At 37.0% G+C, this 20,377-nt stretch overlaps 1 protein-coding gene across 27 annotated transcripts in view; it reads right to left on the reverse strand.

The window, feature by feature from the left end:
- The window catches only part of RBFOX1 (RNA binding fox-1 homolog 1), a 2,470,149-nt gene that overhangs the window by 913,052 nt on the left and 1,536,720 nt on the right, over positions 1-20,377 (reverse strand). The window contains exon 1 of one of the 27 annotated variants that reach the window (XM_043493161.1): positions 10,001-10,078. The exons of the other annotated variants lie outside the window; for them this stretch is intronic. Coding sequence (XP_043349096.1) covers positions 10,001-10,012 — 12 coding nt within the window. The 5' untranslated portion in view covers positions 10,013-10,078. Of the gene's footprint in view, positions 1-10,000; positions 10,079-20,377 lie in introns of those variants that run through there. 27 annotated transcript variants of the gene reach the window in all.

The raw sequence follows: 20,377 nt of genomic DNA on the forward strand, positions 1-20,377 counted from the left end.
GCCCCTTGCTCAAGGAACACATGACTCTTCTAGGCCCAGTGCAGGAAATCATCCCTATTCAGAAATTAGAGCTAAACAAGTGCAGTTCTGAATAAAGATGGACTCAAGCACATGTTTAAGTGCTTTCCTGAACCATGGCTTTTAGTAAAAAAATGAGTGGAATTTTCTGTGGCCTTTCATACCTGCTTTAAAAAATAGTAGTGATAAAACTTATACTGGAAATGGACATAAGAAAATAGAAAGAAAACTACTGGCACTATTTTCAAGATGCTTTCAAATGGAGATAGTTAAGCATAAGGTGCTGCCGTGGCATAAATTATCCCATATTTCAAGGATCTTCAGTAATATTAGGGATGGAATAGAGAATGTCATATGTACCAAAAATAAATTAGACTGATTAAACTACAAATACATTACTGTGCTAAGCTTAAAAGTGATTTATCTCATGTTGCTATGACCAAACAGATGCTCCATATAAGCTCACCCAACAAGATCTGTTATTCAAATAAATTCATATAGGATACAAATATTAATTCTATTTTGTAGAGTTTTGTCAATTTTAAATGGAATTTTAATATTCATTTTTAAACTTCATAGGCCCAAGTCTGATGTCATCTACTCTGGTGTAAATCACACAACTCAATTGAAATTACTGTTGCAAGTCTTTTTAATATAAGAAATAGCTCCATTGAAAAAAGTTATTCCTCCTATGCTACAATGCAAGTGTAATCAAAATCAGATAGTAGGTATTATTTTGAGCCGACTCAAATTGATAAAAACTTCAAAAGAAAATTGAAGCTTTGAAAATCTTAATTATGTTTTATGTGACCACAAGACCCATATTTTAAGAAACATATGCAGCTGTCTTACATGCATGAGAAGATCAATGTATGCATGCAAATCGGTGTTTTTGTTGTGTGATACACACTTTCCATGGACAAATCCCTAATTTCAATGAGTACAGGAAGTTGAGCATCTTTGGAGAATCTATGATCAGTTTGGCCTAAAGTGGGATTGGACATTGGAGAACGCTGAAATGGAGAAAAATAAATACTTATAAAATGGTTTTCCAAATTGCCCAGCATTATTTGTTCTCATTCTTAATGCACACAAACTATCCTGCTTAAATGAAAAACCAACAAACCATGACCTCTTTATTGAAATCTTCAAAAAAGAGTATAATCTAGAAAAAAATTACAGATGAATAATGGAATGAAAACAGCCCAGATGAACTGAGGCTGGAGCTGCACTTTCACTTTGATATATGAAAAGATTTACTTTTGATTTCCAATATGTAATGCATTCATGATAAATAACTTTTAGAAGAACAATGCAATTCATGAGGATAGGAGTAAAAATAGCAGCAACTTTCAATCCCTCTCTCAAAGCTTATTCAGGAGACCCAGTGGCTGCACAAACATATATGGCAGAGAATGCTGCAACAGAGAGAGGTGTGTCACCAGTCAGGTGAGCGGCTCAAGACCACAGCTGATGCCTGCAAGTCACAGTCCTCAGCAACAGAGAAGACCGAATGGGTATTTCTGAAAGACTACCCGGTAACTAATGGAATTATCAGACCAGCCAGCAAGGGTACAAGTAACAATTATTATTTTTCTGTTGTCAACCACCTCAGTGGTGACTGCTCTCATCAAAGATGAAGGTGATAGGATTTCTGTATTGTATGTGAATTCACATGAACAGGCCCCATGCCAATTTTTTTCAGAGCCTTGCTCCTCTCCTGTTTAGGTAGAGGTGCTGTGGTCACCAAAGCACAGGGCCCAATGGGATTGTCCTTAACAGTAGGCAGTTAGGGCTTGATGCCAGAAGATATTGAATATTATGAATCTGATTATTTTGAGTTTTATTAGAAAACATATCTAATGTTGTCTGGATTTATCAATCACTCATTGAGGTCACTCGAAGCAATTAACGTAGGACTTAAAAATGTCAATTAACTCATTTCTTAATCAAGACCTTTCCTGAGATCACCACATATTTTCAGTCACCAAATAAGAAAGCAGTAAGTTAAAAGTTGATGTATGTCTAGTCTCACTGACTGGACCCGGATCCTTGGAGGTATTTTTATTTAGACTTTTAGCTTGAGCTAGGTAACAGCTGCTTAGTGGCATGGAACATTTGTGAGGAGAGTTTAGGCCTGTAAAGCACTCAGGCGTTTTTGAGTAAATTGAATAAACTGATTATGCTAATGACCATAAAAAACCTGAAATGTTTTTAAAATAAACCATTTCCACAACTCACAATACAGGAAATTGCAACTTTTTAAAATTTATTTTGATTTCCTGATTTCTGTAATATGCCAATCAAGTTAAAAGGTAGAATGTATAAAACCATAATTTGACCCATCCCCTAATGTATGGAACAGAGACTTGGCCAGCCACTCAAAAAGAAATCAGTATGTGGTTCACCTTGGAAATGAGGATGTTGAATTGGTCAAAGGATTGGGCATTCTATGATAGGAAATGAAATTAGGTTGTAAATGAGCCTTATGTGGGTTACTCCCATTGAATACAAGTTGAGGGAGGTGAAGTCATATTGGGATGGGCACATCCAGCAGAGACTCGAGAACTACATCAGTTGGATTAGAGATACATGGGTGGTGAGGTAGTAGCTTTTATTAGATCAGCTTCTGTTGGTGAGAGAGAAAAAACTTTTGAGCTAACTCTGACTGCTTCTTAGTTTCCCAGACCTCAAGAAGAGCTTGTGTAAGCTCAAAAATTTGTCTCTCTCACCCACAGAAGTTGGTCAAATAAGAGATTACCTGACCCACCTTGTCCCTCTAATACCCTGGGACCAACATAGCTACAACACTGCAAATGGTCATTATGATGGTCTGTTCTTGCAGTTGTGTCTGGTTGAAATATTCATTGTTCTGTTCTAACCTAGTGTATGCTGTTAAAATGTTGTATGCAGAAGTAGCTGCATGTTAGAAGGCCTAATTCTGCTGTCAGCTGAAGTAAAATTTCATACCAGTGTAACAGAGCATAATTTGGCTTGAGGTCGGTAAAGCACATTGGGATGAAAAGCATATACTGATGGAAGTATTATAGACTGAATTTTTCCCTGAGATATGTGCTCACAACTTCTATGGACATCAAGAGTAGCTGGCAGATGTTTCTTATGTCAGAAATGGAGCCCAAATGAGAGGATTTTTGAGATTTTTAGTCTGTTTTTAATAGCAAGCGTCTGTAAAACAAATTTTAAGCCACAATGAAGATCTACATAATTATGCAATGATTTATTTATTTAAAAGGAAAGGAAAAGAAAACAACCTGCTAAAGTCTCTGCTGTTCTACAGATTTTCATTTGTAATAGAAGTAATAAATATGATCTAAAGAAATTTTAACACTTCCAACACTAAGTATAAGTATAAGAGTAATATTAAGTATAAGAGTAATATTTTGTAAAGAAATATTAATAACTACAGCTCAAAATCCATCTGGCAACTTTTTTTTAATCCATGCTGAGCACCCCAGTCTTTCCTGTCCACTGCTTTGAATGGTGCATGAATTAGATTAACTGCCCTGATTATTCAAAGAAATTTAGCTTAATGACCTGCAATTACTTTAATGGCTTTGAAATTCAGAAGGTAAGAAGGCACTATGTTTCTTTAAATGAACATTAAAATATGAAATGTTTCTGATTGACTGTCATAAAAACCTAATTTTATTGCCATTTAAATTATTCAGAATCAATATCAGACATTAGCTGGAGTTGGGGAGCTTAAAAAAAGACAGAAGCTTCTAAAAGCTGCAGTTTTCTGTATTGAATAATTGCACATTGTTTTGAAGATATTTGCTGTGTACCACTGTTTCAGAAAGCAGTATCTTTATTTCTTAAAAGTAAGTGACAAAAATAAATAGGTACCAAACTGCTTTTGGGAAAAGTGTTTTGGATTTGTTTCCATTTGGTTTAAATGGTTTCCCCACGTTCAGGGTTTTGAATTTTCCAAATTCTGACTAATGTCTTTGTATTCAAGTACCCTGCCAGCAATCAGGGACAGAAAAAACAGTGCACAAGATTTGACATGTGAAACTTACTAAGGCACGCACCAGCTCCATTATCTGTTCAGTACAAACTACTGAGTTAAATGCATATTGAATTAGTCCATAGATGAAAATCCATAAATAGGAAGGTAGTACTGATGTGTGACTTTATACTGAATAGTGTATTTAGATTAAAATTAAGAAATTTGTATTTTGATGGTTTCAGGAAACTGTTACTGCTTGAAGGTTAATTTTATAATTCTATGGTTGAAAATAAATTTACCAATAGTGGTAGGATTGTTTTAGAAAAAGAGTGATGGAAAAACTATGTTCACTCTTATTGTAGATTCAAAAAGTTAAAGTAAAGGAGGAGGCATGAAGTTGGTCAGACCAGACATTAGGCAGCTCAGACTCCCCTGCAATCATTCCCTCTGAATTCCATAAACACAATTTTCAAATAACCCACGTGGAGACATTCCCTAAATATTCCATACCACATATTATATAAGAGCTAGTCCATAACTGGGACAATAACATTTGTCCAACATTTTCAAACTTGGTTGTCTAAAGTTAGGTCTTAAAAAATATATCATTTTATAGATACTGAACATGTGCAGTTCCCACTGACTTAAAAGCCAACTGAGAGTGCTCAACATCTCTGAAAACCAGACAACTTGTATTAAGGATCTAATTTTCCGCTTCCAAGTTTGACCTGGGAGTTTTAGTTCTATGCATAGTTATAATTAATATAGTTGAGTTATTTAAATGTACATTCAAATGACTAATTCAAATGATTCAGTCTCAAAATCCTCCCAACACCTGTACGCATACATACACACACACTTCCCACCATCACCCTTACACTGTAATTTTTAAACTAGAATTTATTTCAGAAATATTTTTATTTGAAATACGTTTTTCTCCACCAATATCCTCTAACTCAACAAAACATCATTAGGATGATATAGTTATATTTTTCAACAAAGCAAACATTATGATGCTTTTTCTCTACCATACTACATTGTAACAATAGTAGTAATAAAACAATAAATAACAGTACTGAAACACAAACAGCACATTATGCATTTTGTAGGAGCAATTTGTACTCAAGATGAGCTAACCATTATTGTTTGTGGTGCACCATAGATCATGAACCAGCAACCAAACACATTTTAAATAGAGGTATTACAAGGCTTTAAAGAAAAAGAAAGTTGTCTTGGGAAACATTTCAGAAGACTCATCCACCTACTAAACAGAAAATATTTCTGTGGGACATTTAACGTGACAGATGCAGGACAGTTTCCTGTTCCTATGGTACATTCAGCAACTTTTCTATAGAGCCACAATTCAGTCACTATTCATATTGCATGCTGCAATGCCGGATGGAATACTTTCACAGCTTCTATTTGGACATAGGGGGAAGGAATACAGACAACTGTTACAGGATGTGCTCAGGACTTATAAATCTACCAATTCTAGAGTTTCTCCAAGTGGCACAACAGTGCAGCTCTCTAAAATGATGACTACACTATAATAGGGCAATGTATTTCTATGATAAGATAGTAATAAAAAACAATGGCTACTTACTTTACTTCAGCTATAAACAATTGTCAACAAAGCACACATTATAAAACTCTGCTAACAAAATCAATGCCAGGCACTTTCTTATTAATCTATCTAATCCACTATGTTCATATTTTATGACTTTGGTAGCTGACCTGAAAGGTTTTCTTCTCTTTAATGTGGAGGAAACAAGGTGTATGCTTCAATATTATTAATTAAATGACTACAAACAACACTCTTTAGCATGTGCACTTTAGGTTTCTTTTTAATCTAATAAAACATATATAAAGTGCTTAATATACACATGCTTAAGTTACTGTGTACATAACAAAAGGTGTGTGTTAGTTACCTTAAGAAAAAAACCCATCAACATGAGATAATCTGTGGTATATTGCGTCCTCAGTTACACAGATGTAAACCAGGGAGAAATTCTAATGACACAAGTATACAGTTTGAAGTAACTGAGATCAGAATCTGGGCTTCTTATCCTGCATCAGGGAAGATAAAGGGAGGTTTGCCATTGGCTTTGAGGGACACAGGATTAGTCTGTTCCAGAGTTTTTATAAAATCGAGTAAATTCACTCCATTTTAGGGACAAGCTATTTTACACAACTGCAATTCGAAAATGTATACAGTGATGAAGACAAGTTGTGAACTCAATGGAAACACTATTTCTTGGCTTATGAGGCTGCAAGGTGCCAAATGGACAAAATAATGTTCAAGTTTTGGTTTTTTTAAGTCTAATTCTTCAGTGATCCCTATTTTTTAGTTGCCCAGTTTAAATGAAAACAATAATTACTTTCTATGGTGAATAAAAGGATAGCAGTTTACCAGAACTTTTAAATCTTGTGTTGATATTTCAGAATTGGTCTTAGTGTCTGGTTTGCATTTCATTGTCATGATGTTTGCTGCTCATTTTTTGTTTTTGAAAACAGCCATTTTTTCCCCAACTGCATATTCATAGTTCTGCAATTATATGTGATATAGTATGGACAAATTGATACATTTTTATAATCTCCAGTTCTACAAGTATTGTAATTCCACAATGTGCACCTTACATTTAGTGTACCTTACATTTATACACTATATAAATCTGGGGTGGAATTCTGGTTCCCCTGAAGTCAATGGCAAAGCTCCCACTAACTTCAATGGGGCCAGAATTTCACCCTGGATTTTGTTGAAAACTGAACATTTATATTAAATCCAGAATTTTAACAGTATTTTACCACAAGTCAGGTAATTAATTCTTCATATGTACACAGAGTGAAATGGGCAAAACACTAAATGAGTAACTTAGTAATTAAGACAATTGATATTTTATTGGGATTGGGGAGGGCTGTCTTGCTCAGAAAGGAAGATTTTGGTTTGAACTGTGAGATGCAAAACCAAAACCTCAAAACTATAAGACGGACGGACTTATTCCTAAAAGTTCAAAATAAAATCAGTTTCCTTATGGGAATGTTTTAGAATGTCAGGGATGCATTTAAAACACAGCATCAGCTTTTTTTGATTCTGGGCTGGATTTGTAGACCAACAAAGATTATTCATTAAAATAAAGTACTTCAGAACTGTGATAAGAGTTTCTGCTCTTCACAATGGAAGTGGCTTGGTAACTAGTTTATAACCCACTTAACTGTGCCCAAACTCTCATTTAGTGGACAAAAGCAAAAAGAGAAAAAAACAACAACCTACAGTGGAGGCTTGCTGAACTTCTATGAGTGGCATTATTAGCAATGGATTTGCATTTTTATTCACCTTCTAATTTATACTTCATAGCCAATAATCATTTCTATTCCACTCCCAACCCATCTTACAGTGACAACCTGATGTCATATACAACCAGTCTGAGAAATTAAGTGAATGGGTGCAGACTGCAGGTTTTTTCCCCCCTTCAAGTTAATGTCACACAAATTGAAAAAAGTAAACTTGCAAGCAGACATTTAGCATCACTCTGGTTCCAGTCTGTGTACACACATGCAGTCTTGGAAGGGTAATTTACTCTGTCTAGGGTGATTAATGAATCACAAGGGAATACACATTGGATCTAGAGCTCAGCCCTTGGTACTGCAGATCACAGAGTAACATGCATAGGACATATAAAACTGAAGCATAAAAATGTATGTGAAAGGAGTATTCAAAATAGTTAAAATGCCTTTTCCATTTGAGATCATTTTGATTATATCTAAGATGAAATATATAAATTAGTGTTTGAGAGTCCTGATCATTCTCCCATTTATTAAAAAAAAAAAACCAATCCAGATACTGTCTTGAAAAGATAATTAAGAACAGTAGCAGTGATTAAAAATCTGCAAGAAAGCATGTAGTAAAGATATTTGTTTCTTACAGAAAATGGCCATTTTTAAGTGCAGCAGAGAAGTGTGGAGACTTCTGTAAAGATAATATTAGAGCCATTTTTAACAAAAAAAGAAAGGTACTGCCCCCTCCTGGTTTGGTAAAACAATGTTACGTGTTCTTTTTAATAGTCAATCACATAATTGTGCAAAAGGTGAACTTATGCCATGTAAGACACAGCCTCCCTCTCCCTTTACATGCAGAATGGTTGATTTTTGTTACTGACAAGAATTAAGAAGCTGTCATGATGACTATAAGGTGCTAAGAACTTGACTGATTCTTTGTTTCTCTCCAAAAAAATGTTCATTAGCTAGAGCTGTTATATGGCAAGATGATTTACAAAGAGTTGTAAACATCAGAAAAATCCAGTGTTCTTCTGAAAAGGGAGAGATATGGTGCATAATGAGTTGTAATAAGGCAACACATTTATCTTAATCACAACTGACATTTAACTTTTCTAACCATCAAAAGGAAAAAAAACTGTGTATAATGTTATATTTTTTGTTAGTTTATTTTAAAATTTTGTTTAGGGCTTTTCTGTACAATGACTCCCCTATTTTGTAGAGACAAGGTGGATAATATCTTTTATTGGACCAACTTCTGTTAGTGAGAGAGACAAGCTTTCGAGTGTACACAGACCTCTTCTTCGGGTTCTGCCCAGACGTCAAAGAGCTCTGTGTAAGCTAGAAAGCCTGCCCTTTCCACCAACAGATGTTAGTCCAATAAAAGATGTTACCCAATCTACCTTGTTTCTGTAATATCTTGGGACCAACACAGCTTCAACACTGTATACCCCTTATGTGGTGTCTTTTTAGGAGTGTCTTAAAAGCACTATGTGTTTTCTTTCCTTAAAACAACTTAGCCAAAACATAACATTATATACATTAGGACACAAGGTTTTTCCCTTTTGATGGTTAGATTATTAAATGTTACTTGTGAAATGAGTGGATTTACTCACCTGAGTAGGACATGCCATTTTCCTCATATACTATAAAATATGTATTCCTTTCTCCACAACACTAATCCTATGATATGCAAATGGTGTATGTGTGCGCGCACACACACACACACACGTAAATATATACATTATTTGTACAGATATTTCAGTACCAGTGGTGTGGGAAATAAGATATTCTGCTTAAAAATTTGAACAATTCCCATTGGGCACGTTCATATACTTCTTCCAGACTGAAAACTGAATCTAAAACACAAAGCATGTCTTGTCCATGTAACTGACATGCTATTTGTTAGCACATGTTCCTTACAATGAATTGGAGTGAGGAACCGTTCGTGGACTGGTGATAAGGAAATAAGAGCAACAGAGATGAACAATACATTCTGATGCATAAATGAAAGGGGGAGACAAATAAACGAAAACAGATAGCTTTAGAAAAGCCAGGTGCCCAAATTAGACTGGCCCCTCAGCAGGTCTCACTTGAGCAACTGGCACTTACGCGGCAGACAGCTTGATATTGTCAAGCTTGCACCTATGTCAGCATTATAGATACAATATTTTTACCCGAATGAAATGTGCGTCAAAATACGTCCCCAGTTATTTGGCACAAACGTGATTTCTGTCATCAAGCCTATCCATTTCCCCCGTCTACTTGATATTTATTGCCACTGATTTATTGTCAATGCAAGGAAAATCCTATGTTGTTCCTATATTTGAGTTCATTCATGTCCTTTCTAGAGCACCACAAAGTGATGAGTTAGGATCTTGTTCCCAGCCCCATTCAATTTTGTTTGTAATCCTCTTCAAGACTAGAGCTACGGTTGCAGTAGCAGTATTTTGTGAGCACCTGAACAAAGAGTCCTGCCCTTTGGGATGAGGTTAACTTTCTTTACACTAGCAGATGAAGTTCTGGAGTGCATGCCCTAGAATGTTAGTGCAACAGTGTTAGAGGTGACAGACTAGTTTCGGTTATACAAATCTGCAGCAGCAGGATCATCAATAGAGTAAGTGGTAACCTTCAACCCTCTGCCATGAAATCAATCAATTCCTATCCATTCTGTACTGAGAGACATTGCCTCTGCCTTTGCAAATAAAATATAAAAGTGCACAAAAATTACACACTCACAAGGCTGCTCATGCCATATTAGAAATATTCACTTAAGTATGAGGGAGCTTACACTTTGCACAGATGTTAGAATGCTTTTTGGATTTCTTGCTGATGAATACAGTAGCCAACACACCCATCATGCTGCACAGAAAAACAAAGTGAAAATGAAGCTCTGTACGCATAATTCAGGCTGCATTAATGACTAGGGCCCTCAATTTAGATTTCTTGCAGAAATCTAATTATGTGATACAGAAATAGTAAGTGTTTTATTAATTAAAAACGTTTAAGTAACTGCATTTGTTAGTCTTTAAAGTTATTACTGCATAACCTGTTCTCTAATTTAGAAAGCAAGTGTCATATTTATCCTGCTTTTACATTATACTTACTATCCACTTAACATGATCAACATAAAATAAGGAGTTCTTACAGGTACTGCAGAAGAGATATTTAGCTCTTGGTGCAGGGCAGAATGTAAGATTCTGCAGGCTTCCATGAGACAGTTACGCATAATACAAAGGACGGAACTATTGCCCTTCAACAACTTTCTTGTTTGTTCTTTTTAATGACAAAAACCAACAGGACACCTCTGGCATCCATGGAAAAAATATTTGGTGGTAGCCTTGAAAAACAGCGTAAGCTAGAACAGGAAGTATCCCTCCTCCCTCTCATATGATGATTTTATATTCAATCCAGGGGACCCGGTAGTGTTAAAATGGGAGGTGGGGGACATTGGAGAAGGTGGATATAGAATGCACTTTAAAACACAGACTACTGGGACTGATCATTCCCTGTAGATCCATGTATACAGCAGCCCTCCATATACATATTTCCACCTTACCTATGAGAAAGTGGGGAGTTCTGCCTAGGGAGCATCATATCTCCTTTCCCTTAATACGCTGGAGTGTATCCAAAGAAATGAGCTTCTGCAAACCGAGAGGTGATTGGCCATGTTCAAGAAAGAAAGAGGCATGGAGGGGTGAGTTATATGTAACATCTACTCTCGGCCCCTATATGTGTTGGCAAACTGCTTACATTATGCTAACTTTTATGTTGGCAGCCTCAAGGATATGGAACATCACTTTTTGAGGTTCCTGTGGAAGCTAGCAGAAGGGAAAGATGGGTACCAGGAGGCAGTGTGGAGGCACAGGGCTTCTAGCAGATCTCTGGATAACTGAGTTCTGGATTCAGACTCATTTTAGCATGTTTCATAGGAAGCAAACCTTACAATACCCTAAAATCAGTTTTTCCATGTAATGGATCAATCAGAGCTTATGGCCACGAGGCCTGACTGGGGAGGAGAGGGGACTCTAATGCATCTTTAAAAAACAGTTTAATCTAATTTGGGACAAAGATTAAAATTCCTTAATCATAATTATATAGCTATTGTCTGGTGTTACTACAAGGTGGACTTAAGGTTGTTTGGGTCCACAGCCAGGTATAGGAACATGCAAGTAATACCCCTCTGTGAATGGCACATCTATTGTGGATGAGCGATGGTAACAAATTCACGTGGTGCTGGCAACAGGCAATAAATATATTTAACACTCGCACTGAACTTTGATACTATAGCTCCAGGTAGAGACCTCCACCACTTGAGCTAAATGAAAGCTCCTTTAGCCAGTAACAGTAATATAGGTCTTCTGTCCATTCAGCTACCAAAGGGCAACATCATACTCACACATACCCATAAAAGATGGTACATTAAACTGAAGGCAATTAATTGTGCCTTAATCAAAAACCCTCTGAAATAAAATGTTTTTGGTTTTATTCTGCCCAGCACCAGTTATTCTCGTCTAGATCCTCTGGTACAATCCATTCCCTTTCCATCGCTCAGGCCCCACAAGATGGATAGATTCCAGCTGTAAACGACCCAACAGAGAATTACCCTAGTGGAGGCAAACTCTCTACTGATATAAAGTGGCTAATGTACCAGTCCTCACCTTGTAGAAATACCATGCCAGGGAATAGTCAGGACATGGCTGAGAAGAAATCCACAATACAAATTCTTCCTGGTATCAGAACCCTTAGTGGGAGCTTGGTTGAACAGGAGCATCAATCCCTCTGTACATTTGTGTCTGGATATAGTTTGTATGTAACACAGAAAATGTATAAATTGACTAAGATTTACTTTATGTAGGGAATCACATGTCAATACCATTTTATAAAGTAAATGCATGCAAAACAAGGTTTCCATGCCCAGTATATAACCAAAATGCTGTTAAATGTTTAATTACATTCAGATGTACCATAAGTCCAGTATGTATTTCAAATCAGTAGACATACAGTAAAAACCTCCAGATCAGACTGTACATTAAATGTGCTTGTCAGTCACATTAATCAATAAGTAACAATGTATTTCTGAAAATGTGAACCAGGAGTCAAGTTGTTTTGTCACTTGTCAGATCCAGCAGACACTTTTCAGCTGATAAATTCATCCGAGCACTGCTCATAAAAAATTGTTATATTTCCCAAAGTAAACCATTATGATACATTTCAATCTAATGTACTTTTTTAATTAATTAGGTTATCACACGAAGTTCTGAATGTTTAAAACTGCACTCTGTAAAATTGCAAAGCCTATTTGACAAATAAAATTGCTGTTGATATACAGTCAATTTATTTTCTGTTTTAGCACAATAAATTACAAAATAAAATGGATACTTCTCAGATAATACTATTCCTTTGTCTAATTAGGGGGATTAAAACCAAAACTTGACCATGCCGGTATAGTCCTGAATGTGGGAGTACTAAACAAATGGGTTTTCTTTCAAAGTTCCTCCAGAGAAGGAATGAAACCTCAAAGAAAGGGGAGGGGGGAAGGTGCTCTATGTACCTGAGCAGTGAGGCATGACTGAGCTAACATTGTGCTAAACCTTGGAGGGATCTGCTGTAAAGGAACTTGCAATGACATGGCAGGTGAAGTTTTATACCACTGTTTAAATTGGTGAAGGCATAAGACCTCTAAAGGGCTATGACTTTCTCCCCAACCAACTACAAACTGAGCCCTTGTTTATTATGGCTAATTTTCTGGCTTGTTATGTTTAATCATGTAAATTATTTATAATGAACTGTAATAAAGCTGTAATAAAGCTGCAGTCCTTGGATTCTTGATTTGGGAAAACTGTTCTGGATTTTGGGGATGTGGGAAAGTTTGAGACAGATGGAACTGAAATAGAAAGGATAGACAATTAGCAGAGTTAATCTGACATGATGAAAGAACAAAGGTCAATCTCTTGGGATAAATTTGTCTACAAAACACTTGTATAGTCAAAATACAAACACAACCTCATCTCTATTGTTTATAATCTGAAACAGAGACTGAACAACAAAGAAACATACCTACTTTCATCAATAAAGAAACACTTTTCATCCCCATTTCTCATACCCTAAGAAAACTGTCCCCAAGCTGTGGTGGTCAGTGAGAACCACACACTAGATAAAGAGAGACAGAGAGAGGTGGTGCCCTGCAGGGACCTCTCTCTCTCTCCTAGAGTATATTGAAAGGGCTGAAGAACCCCTGCATCAAGGCATTCCATTAATAATTTTTTAAGATACAAAAAACCTGACAAATGTTTGCATAATTACAATAATGTCCAATTAGTGTAACTTTCTCTGAAAATGATTTCAAATGGATTCTTTCACGTCTTTTCCCCGCTAGCTTAAACAATTTCCCCTTAATGTTGTGAAAAGTCTATTTGGTGAAAGGAAACTAGAAAGCATAAACAGAATATGGAATAGATTGCCAAGGGATAGATAACTCATTTTCCTTATTAGCTAAGTCATGAAACCTTCAGTTAATTCTGAAGATCATACCCATCAAGGGAGTAAAATATTACGAATCACCTCCAATACATATACCAAAAGAAAAACTGAACACTCACTAGGTGAGACAATTTGTAAAGGAATAGAACCAAAGTAAATATCTAAAATAAAACGCTTCCACTGACACTCAGATCCCAATGTTTCAGGTTATTGAATGTGCCAGCTGCTGCATGCTCTGCATTGTTTACTTGGGGTATAACGGAAAGTCACACATCTAAATATGATGTAATGCCTAGAGCATGGTTACTATGAGTAATGGTGATCTCAGTACTGAGTAATCCCATTTCTGCCACACACTTGCCATGGAACCCGAGGAAAGTCATACACACACAATGTCTCAGATTCCCCCTCTGTACAAAGAGGATACATAGAAATACTTACCTACCCCTCACATGGGTGTTGAGGGTCAGTTCTTTAATGCTTGCAAATTTCCCTCTCAGATGTGTGTCTTTTGCTTAGTTAGGTGCCAAAAAATTACATCAATTTGTGCGAAACTACTGCAGTAATTCTTGGTTTTATACTTGTGCAACCCTTTAAAAACAGGGCCCTAAAACATAAGTCTGATGAACCAATTTACTGGCTTTCAATAAAGCATCTTTAAGATACTTTCTGTTACATTTATATGACACAAGCTATATTATTTTAATAATCTGTGGTTGAGATATATGGTGATGAGGGAATTATTGCATACCTGGGGAGATAGTGTAATTAGAAAAGTGGCACAGTAGGGGAATGAAAATGATTAAAAAAGCTTCAGAAATTAACCAGTCACTGTTACAGTGATGTTTGTTTTAGGTTGCTGTAGGAGCATTCAAGTGAGAAGTAAGAAAGGAAAATCAAGCAAACTTGTGGTGCTATAAATAATTAAAATTTCTGGCCCATCATTTTGCAAGGCTCACAAGGAGCAAGGACGTGCAACCAACTGGGTCAGACAAATGAATCCATCCACACAGCCAGTTAAGGAGTCTGCCTGAGCATAGCTAATGTGCTGGGGTAGGAATATCTGAGCAGGTGTAATTATACTAATGATTTATTGAATGTTTGATTAATTGGAAATTAAGTGAATGCACAGTGGCAGAATTGTCATAGCAAATCGCTCAGCTGTTTGGTTAAAAGGTGTTCTATCTCCCTTCAGTAAAGCAATTAAGAGCATCTTAAATCATGGTAAAGAATCATCTGTCCAGAATTATCTGAAGTAATGACATTTCTATACCTAAGGAAATAGTGAACAATAATGTTTGTCACCAGAACTGGATGCTGTAACCAGTTGGAAGTATTAGCCCCAAAACACGCTTGTTTCTCCACCTAGATATTTGAAGTGGCTATCTACAGAGAGAGGATCTATGGTGTGGACTGATAGTCTTTAGGTAATTACTCTACGAGAGAAGGTAAGCCTAGAGACCAGGTTTGAACTAAGAACTATATGATAGGTTATCAATCATTTCTCTGTTTATAAAGCAAAATTCCAGGGAAGTCTTTGATCCACATTGTTTTAGAGCATGTTGGGAAAGGATACCTCAGAAATGTCTCAGTTCAAAGCAGAGGTGATGCGTGGCAGGGTCACATGCCCACCACCCTCCAGATTTGCTGCTTGGCTTTTAGTGAGCATGCTCAGTAACGCTGCTGAAGCCAGCTGCCTTCACTCTGTCGTTCCCCGCCTCCTCCCCCGCCCACTATTGGCAGGCACAGGTCATCTCTGGTTCGAAGATTCTTTCAAACAGCCCTGTCACTAATCTCTGTTGCTTATGCTGAACCTTCTTATGCAAATTATTTGTACTTACGTAAAAGGACCAATCTGCTCTGAATGGGTGACACTATGAATGGTCACATGAAGTTTCCATTTGCATCCATTTGTGGGACAGTTAAACAACTTTTCCCTATACTCACTGGAATTGGGCCTGATTTTTGTGCTTATAGAAGCAATTAGAAACAAAAATTTGGATTTTTTTTAAATCCACAAGCAGAATTCAATTCTTACTTACACAAAGCAAACATCACTGCCTAATGACTAACCATAATCCTGACCTACAGGACCTACCAGCTAAAGGAGGTGTGAGGTTACAAATTTTGATTACAAATTGACTATTCCCCCAAAGGCTATATTGTACATCAAATAGCATTTCCCAGTTCTATAAATTATTGTAATGACCAAAAACATTTTCAAAAATAGTCTGGATTCTTAACTTTACTCTCAAGCAGGCCTCCTCTTATCTACTAAGTTCTGACTCATCATAACAGATCATAAAAGCTTTAGCTGAGAGTGCTTGGGTAAACTTATAAAAGCTCACAGGCCTAATGAGAGATCAACTAACATCATTTTCTGCCAATTCTATGCCCACTCTCACTTTGAGTGGCTCCTACTTCAAAACACTCCCACTTCAGCACCACAGAAATGGAAGCCTCTCGAAAGAGCATAAGTACAAGGGTAAGTGCATCTTGGATAAGTCTAAAATAAAACACTTCTCTACTTCAGCTCAACAACAGATTCCTTTCTATGACCCTGCTTAACAAAACAGCTTATTTAAAGTAAAATTATTACTCACCATTCTCCCACTATCTCCCCTGTTGCAGAAACCTGCTTGTGCACTAACTTGTTAACAAACTTACTTACTTAAATATGTACTTGAACTCACATCTGCAGTAACCAATTCAATCTGGCTTTGAATCCATTCACATTTTTTGTATAATTTATATTTACAGATAAGATCATTTACAACAAATGAGTCCTCCCTCCCTCCCTCCCTCCCCAGCTCCCCTCCACCTCCCCCATCCCTGTGGCCACATAAATCTATCGCACTGATTAATTTGACATTTTAGTTCAAAGATCATACATGATCTCAAATTATAAACATCAAACAGCTTCAAGATATGCATGGAGCTGCTAATAACATGTGGCAAAAGTGATATATACAACAAAAAACAGTTAAAAACAAATTATTATTGAGGAATCTCTCAAGAGCTTACATTACTGCAGATAATTTCAACAGGACAACCAGTTGGCTCAACTAGCGAACAACTGAGAAACCCAATATATCATTGTATTTAATTGGATAATTGATTATCTTTTATTTCCAACAACTTTCCTTTTGTGTTGTGACAGTCAAAACAAAGAAGTCATTAGATCAGCAAGGGTTAACTTCCTTGTAATAGCTAAAGCCTATGGCATCCCACCCAAAAGAGACAAAGAAGGCTGTTATTACTGGTTTGGCATCCAGCTTTTGTAACTAAGGGCAGTATTTGAACAAGAACAGTTGCACTCAGAGACCGGAGTTGAATGAACCTGAATTAGCTTACTTGAGCCTATGGGCTCAACTCAGGGGCAATATATGCAGAAAAGCAGTGCATATTACTCATTGATTACTGTGATTAAGTGAATCTGAAGGGAGTGTTAAATTACACACCAAGAGTCCAAAAGCAGCAGTTAATATAGGGAGTGTGCTCTTTTAACTTACACGTTCACCCACAGTTAGTTTCTTTTACAGATACTTCCCTTGCTTCCAGCCCCTCACTGTATAAGTTACACCAAGACAGAAGATTCTCTTCAGATTCTTTGCGTCCATTCACAGTCCACACTACCTTACACATTGCCTCTGAATTTGGTCATTCACTGGCTGAAAGGGTAGCAGTTAACAGAAGCTGCCTGTGAAAAGCCCTTGCTGCAGTCTGCAAATATCCCTACAGTGCAGTGTACATTTACAGCAGTAGATAAATATCCTTCAAGCCTTATACACCTGACGAGGTGTGCTGTTTTCAAGGAGACTACTGAAGTGATTACAAGCTGCAGTAAAAAATAAAGGAACACAGGATCGCCTATGGCCATGTCTGTTCTTGTGCCAGTTCTTGGGGGTACCCAGGACTGAGAGTCACTTTGTTACCCCCTGCCTCCAGAGTAAGATATCTTGCTTGTGCTCAGTGGGTGTCAGCTTCCCAACACTGCCAGTTGTGTGGTCACTGAAGCACTCTCCTCTAGGCTATGCTAGCCCTTTCTTTGCTTTGCAGGTTAACAGGAGGTGATCCAAGTCCTTATATCCCTTTTAAGAGTTCCCATGAGATATCCAGCTCATCACTGGCAACTTACAGAAATACCAGGTCTTTTATCCACAAAGTTAACAGAACACACCCACTTTCAAGATTCAACTGTGAACCAGCACTTTGCTTAACATCACAGCACTTTGATGTTAGAGAAAACAAGAATAAGTTTATTCTCAATGAGTCAAGATTCAAGTGATAATAAGTAAGAACATTGGAAACAAATGGTTACATATAAAACAAAATTGTAACACACCTTTGTACCCTCATGTTCACCCATTTTACAGGACTGTGGTAAATTTTGTACAAAGTATGTCTTGTGAGGTATCATTTGAAAACTCAATTTGCTGATCGTTATTGTCCTGGTAAATTGTGTGTGGCAACATTATATGTGAAAGTGGCAAAGAATTTTATATATGAAGTTATTAAAGATTCTACTGTATAACATTACTGAAATGTGTTCTAAGTTTAGAAAAGCAGGCACAAACCAGTTCCTCAAAAAGCAAGCTGATACCTCAGCCAGGTGTCCAACAAAATAAAATGAACTATCACCTGGTTAAGTGGCCATTCTACAGCAGGAAAAAGGGTGAAAAAACCTAAATGTTAGCAAAGAAACAGCAGGTGATTCCTGTCCCCTTCTGTCTCCTGAACTTCAGCTGGAGATTATTCTTGCTCAAGAGAAATGACTATAAAAAGAAAGAGAAAGTGTCCCAAACCACTCCTCCCTTTCTCTCTGTCCATGGCATCAACACCATTTGAAGGACAAGAAAATGTGGGAAGGATCCTGGCTGAAAGGATTCTAGCCAGTAAGACTGCTAAAGGATGTGGTGAGAGAAATCTTTGCTTTGAATTCACTTAGCTTGTGAAGTTAGGTATAGTTTGCATTTGATCTTTTATTTCTTTGTAACCAAATTCTCATGTTTATGCCTCATTACTTCTAATCACTTCAAATCTTTCCATAGTTAATACACTTATTTTATTTAAACCAGTGTGTGTTTGGATTAAAGTGTTTGGGGAATTCCATTTGGGAATATCATTTGCTATTAATGAAATGACGGACTTTATATGAGCTTGTGTTGTCCAGGAGGGTGCTGGACAGTACAAGATGCACTTTTATGAGGAGTACCCGTGGCACCTTAGAGACTAACAAATTTATTAGAGCATAAGCTTTCGTGAGCTACAGCTCACTTCATCGGATGTGAGCTGTAGCTCACGAAAGCTTATGCTCTAATAAATTTGTTAGTCTCTAAGGTGCCACGGGTACTCCTTTTCTTTTTGCGAATACAGACTAACATGGCTGCTACTCTGAAACTTTTATGGGGGAAAGTCTTGGACTGGGAGTTTGCTGGTGTTGCTCAAAGTATAATTTATGGGTGTCTGGCTATAGCACTCATACAGCATACCTAGGAGTGATTTACATGCTAGAGGCCGTGTGACAGCTGACCAGGAGCGGTTGCTCTCACAGTGAAATCCCAGGTTGGCAAATTGAGGGAATACAGCTGTCCATCAGTCCAGAGATTGTACCCTGGGGAATGTCAAATTCCAGAGACTAAACCTAACTAACAGTTTAACATCTTATCTGAAGAAGTTTCTTCTCACCCAAAGTCTTTTGCAGCTTTTCAACCAAGTTTGACTGAGTTCCCATTTTCATGAATGCAAATATACTGCCCATTTACTTCCTATGTGCAGGCTTGGGGGTTGAGAAAAGGATTTCTCTCTCTTATAAATATACCCAAAGTTCACTGTCAGTCCTCAGAGAGAGGATATCACATATAGCTTGTTTTCTCTGGGTGCCAATTCCCTGTTGACTTAACATCTCCTCGTTAACATTTGACTTCAGATGTAAATGGGCATTCATTGTATTACCTTACAATCCTTAATTTACATCCCAGCAGAGATATATACACATTTCTTACCTACTGTCTGGAGGAAAACGTGTTCCTTACCTTGGCTAGTGACTAATGCCTTGATACAGGCCTTAAAAACATACAAGTATTATATATATGTATACATACACACACACACACACACACACTATTATATATATATATATTATACACACACACACACACACACACACACACACACACAATTATATATATATATTATACACACACACACACACACACACACACACACACACACACACTATTATATATATATTATACACACACACACACACACACAAACTCCTTACATATTATAAATTCTAGGTATGATAGAAACTCTCTAGGAATTATTCAGGGGAAGTTCTATAGCCTGTATTTTTAAGGGTGTCAGACAGGATCACAGTCATCCCTTTTGGCCTTGGAATCTATTAATCCGTGCATACATTTCACAGAGTTATTAATGACCAGTATGACCCTTGCTTTTAGTTAAGGCCTCATATGACATTCTTTGGAGGACCACAATTTAAGTACCAGAATCAAGATATTCCTGTAAACCCCTTGCCACTTGCCATTAAGAAGTTCTTGGGTCACAGTTCCTTTCTTTCCAAAAAAGTCAACAGCTTTCTCTTTGAGAATAAATAGTTACATGCCTTAC

This window comes from Dermochelys coriacea, chromosome 10 (genome assembly GCF_009764565.3).
Source record: "Dermochelys coriacea isolate rDerCor1 chromosome 10, rDerCor1.pri.v4, whole genome shotgun sequence".
NCBI classification, from domain to species: domain Eukaryota; kingdom Metazoa; phylum Chordata; order Testudines; family Dermochelyidae; genus Dermochelys; species Dermochelys coriacea.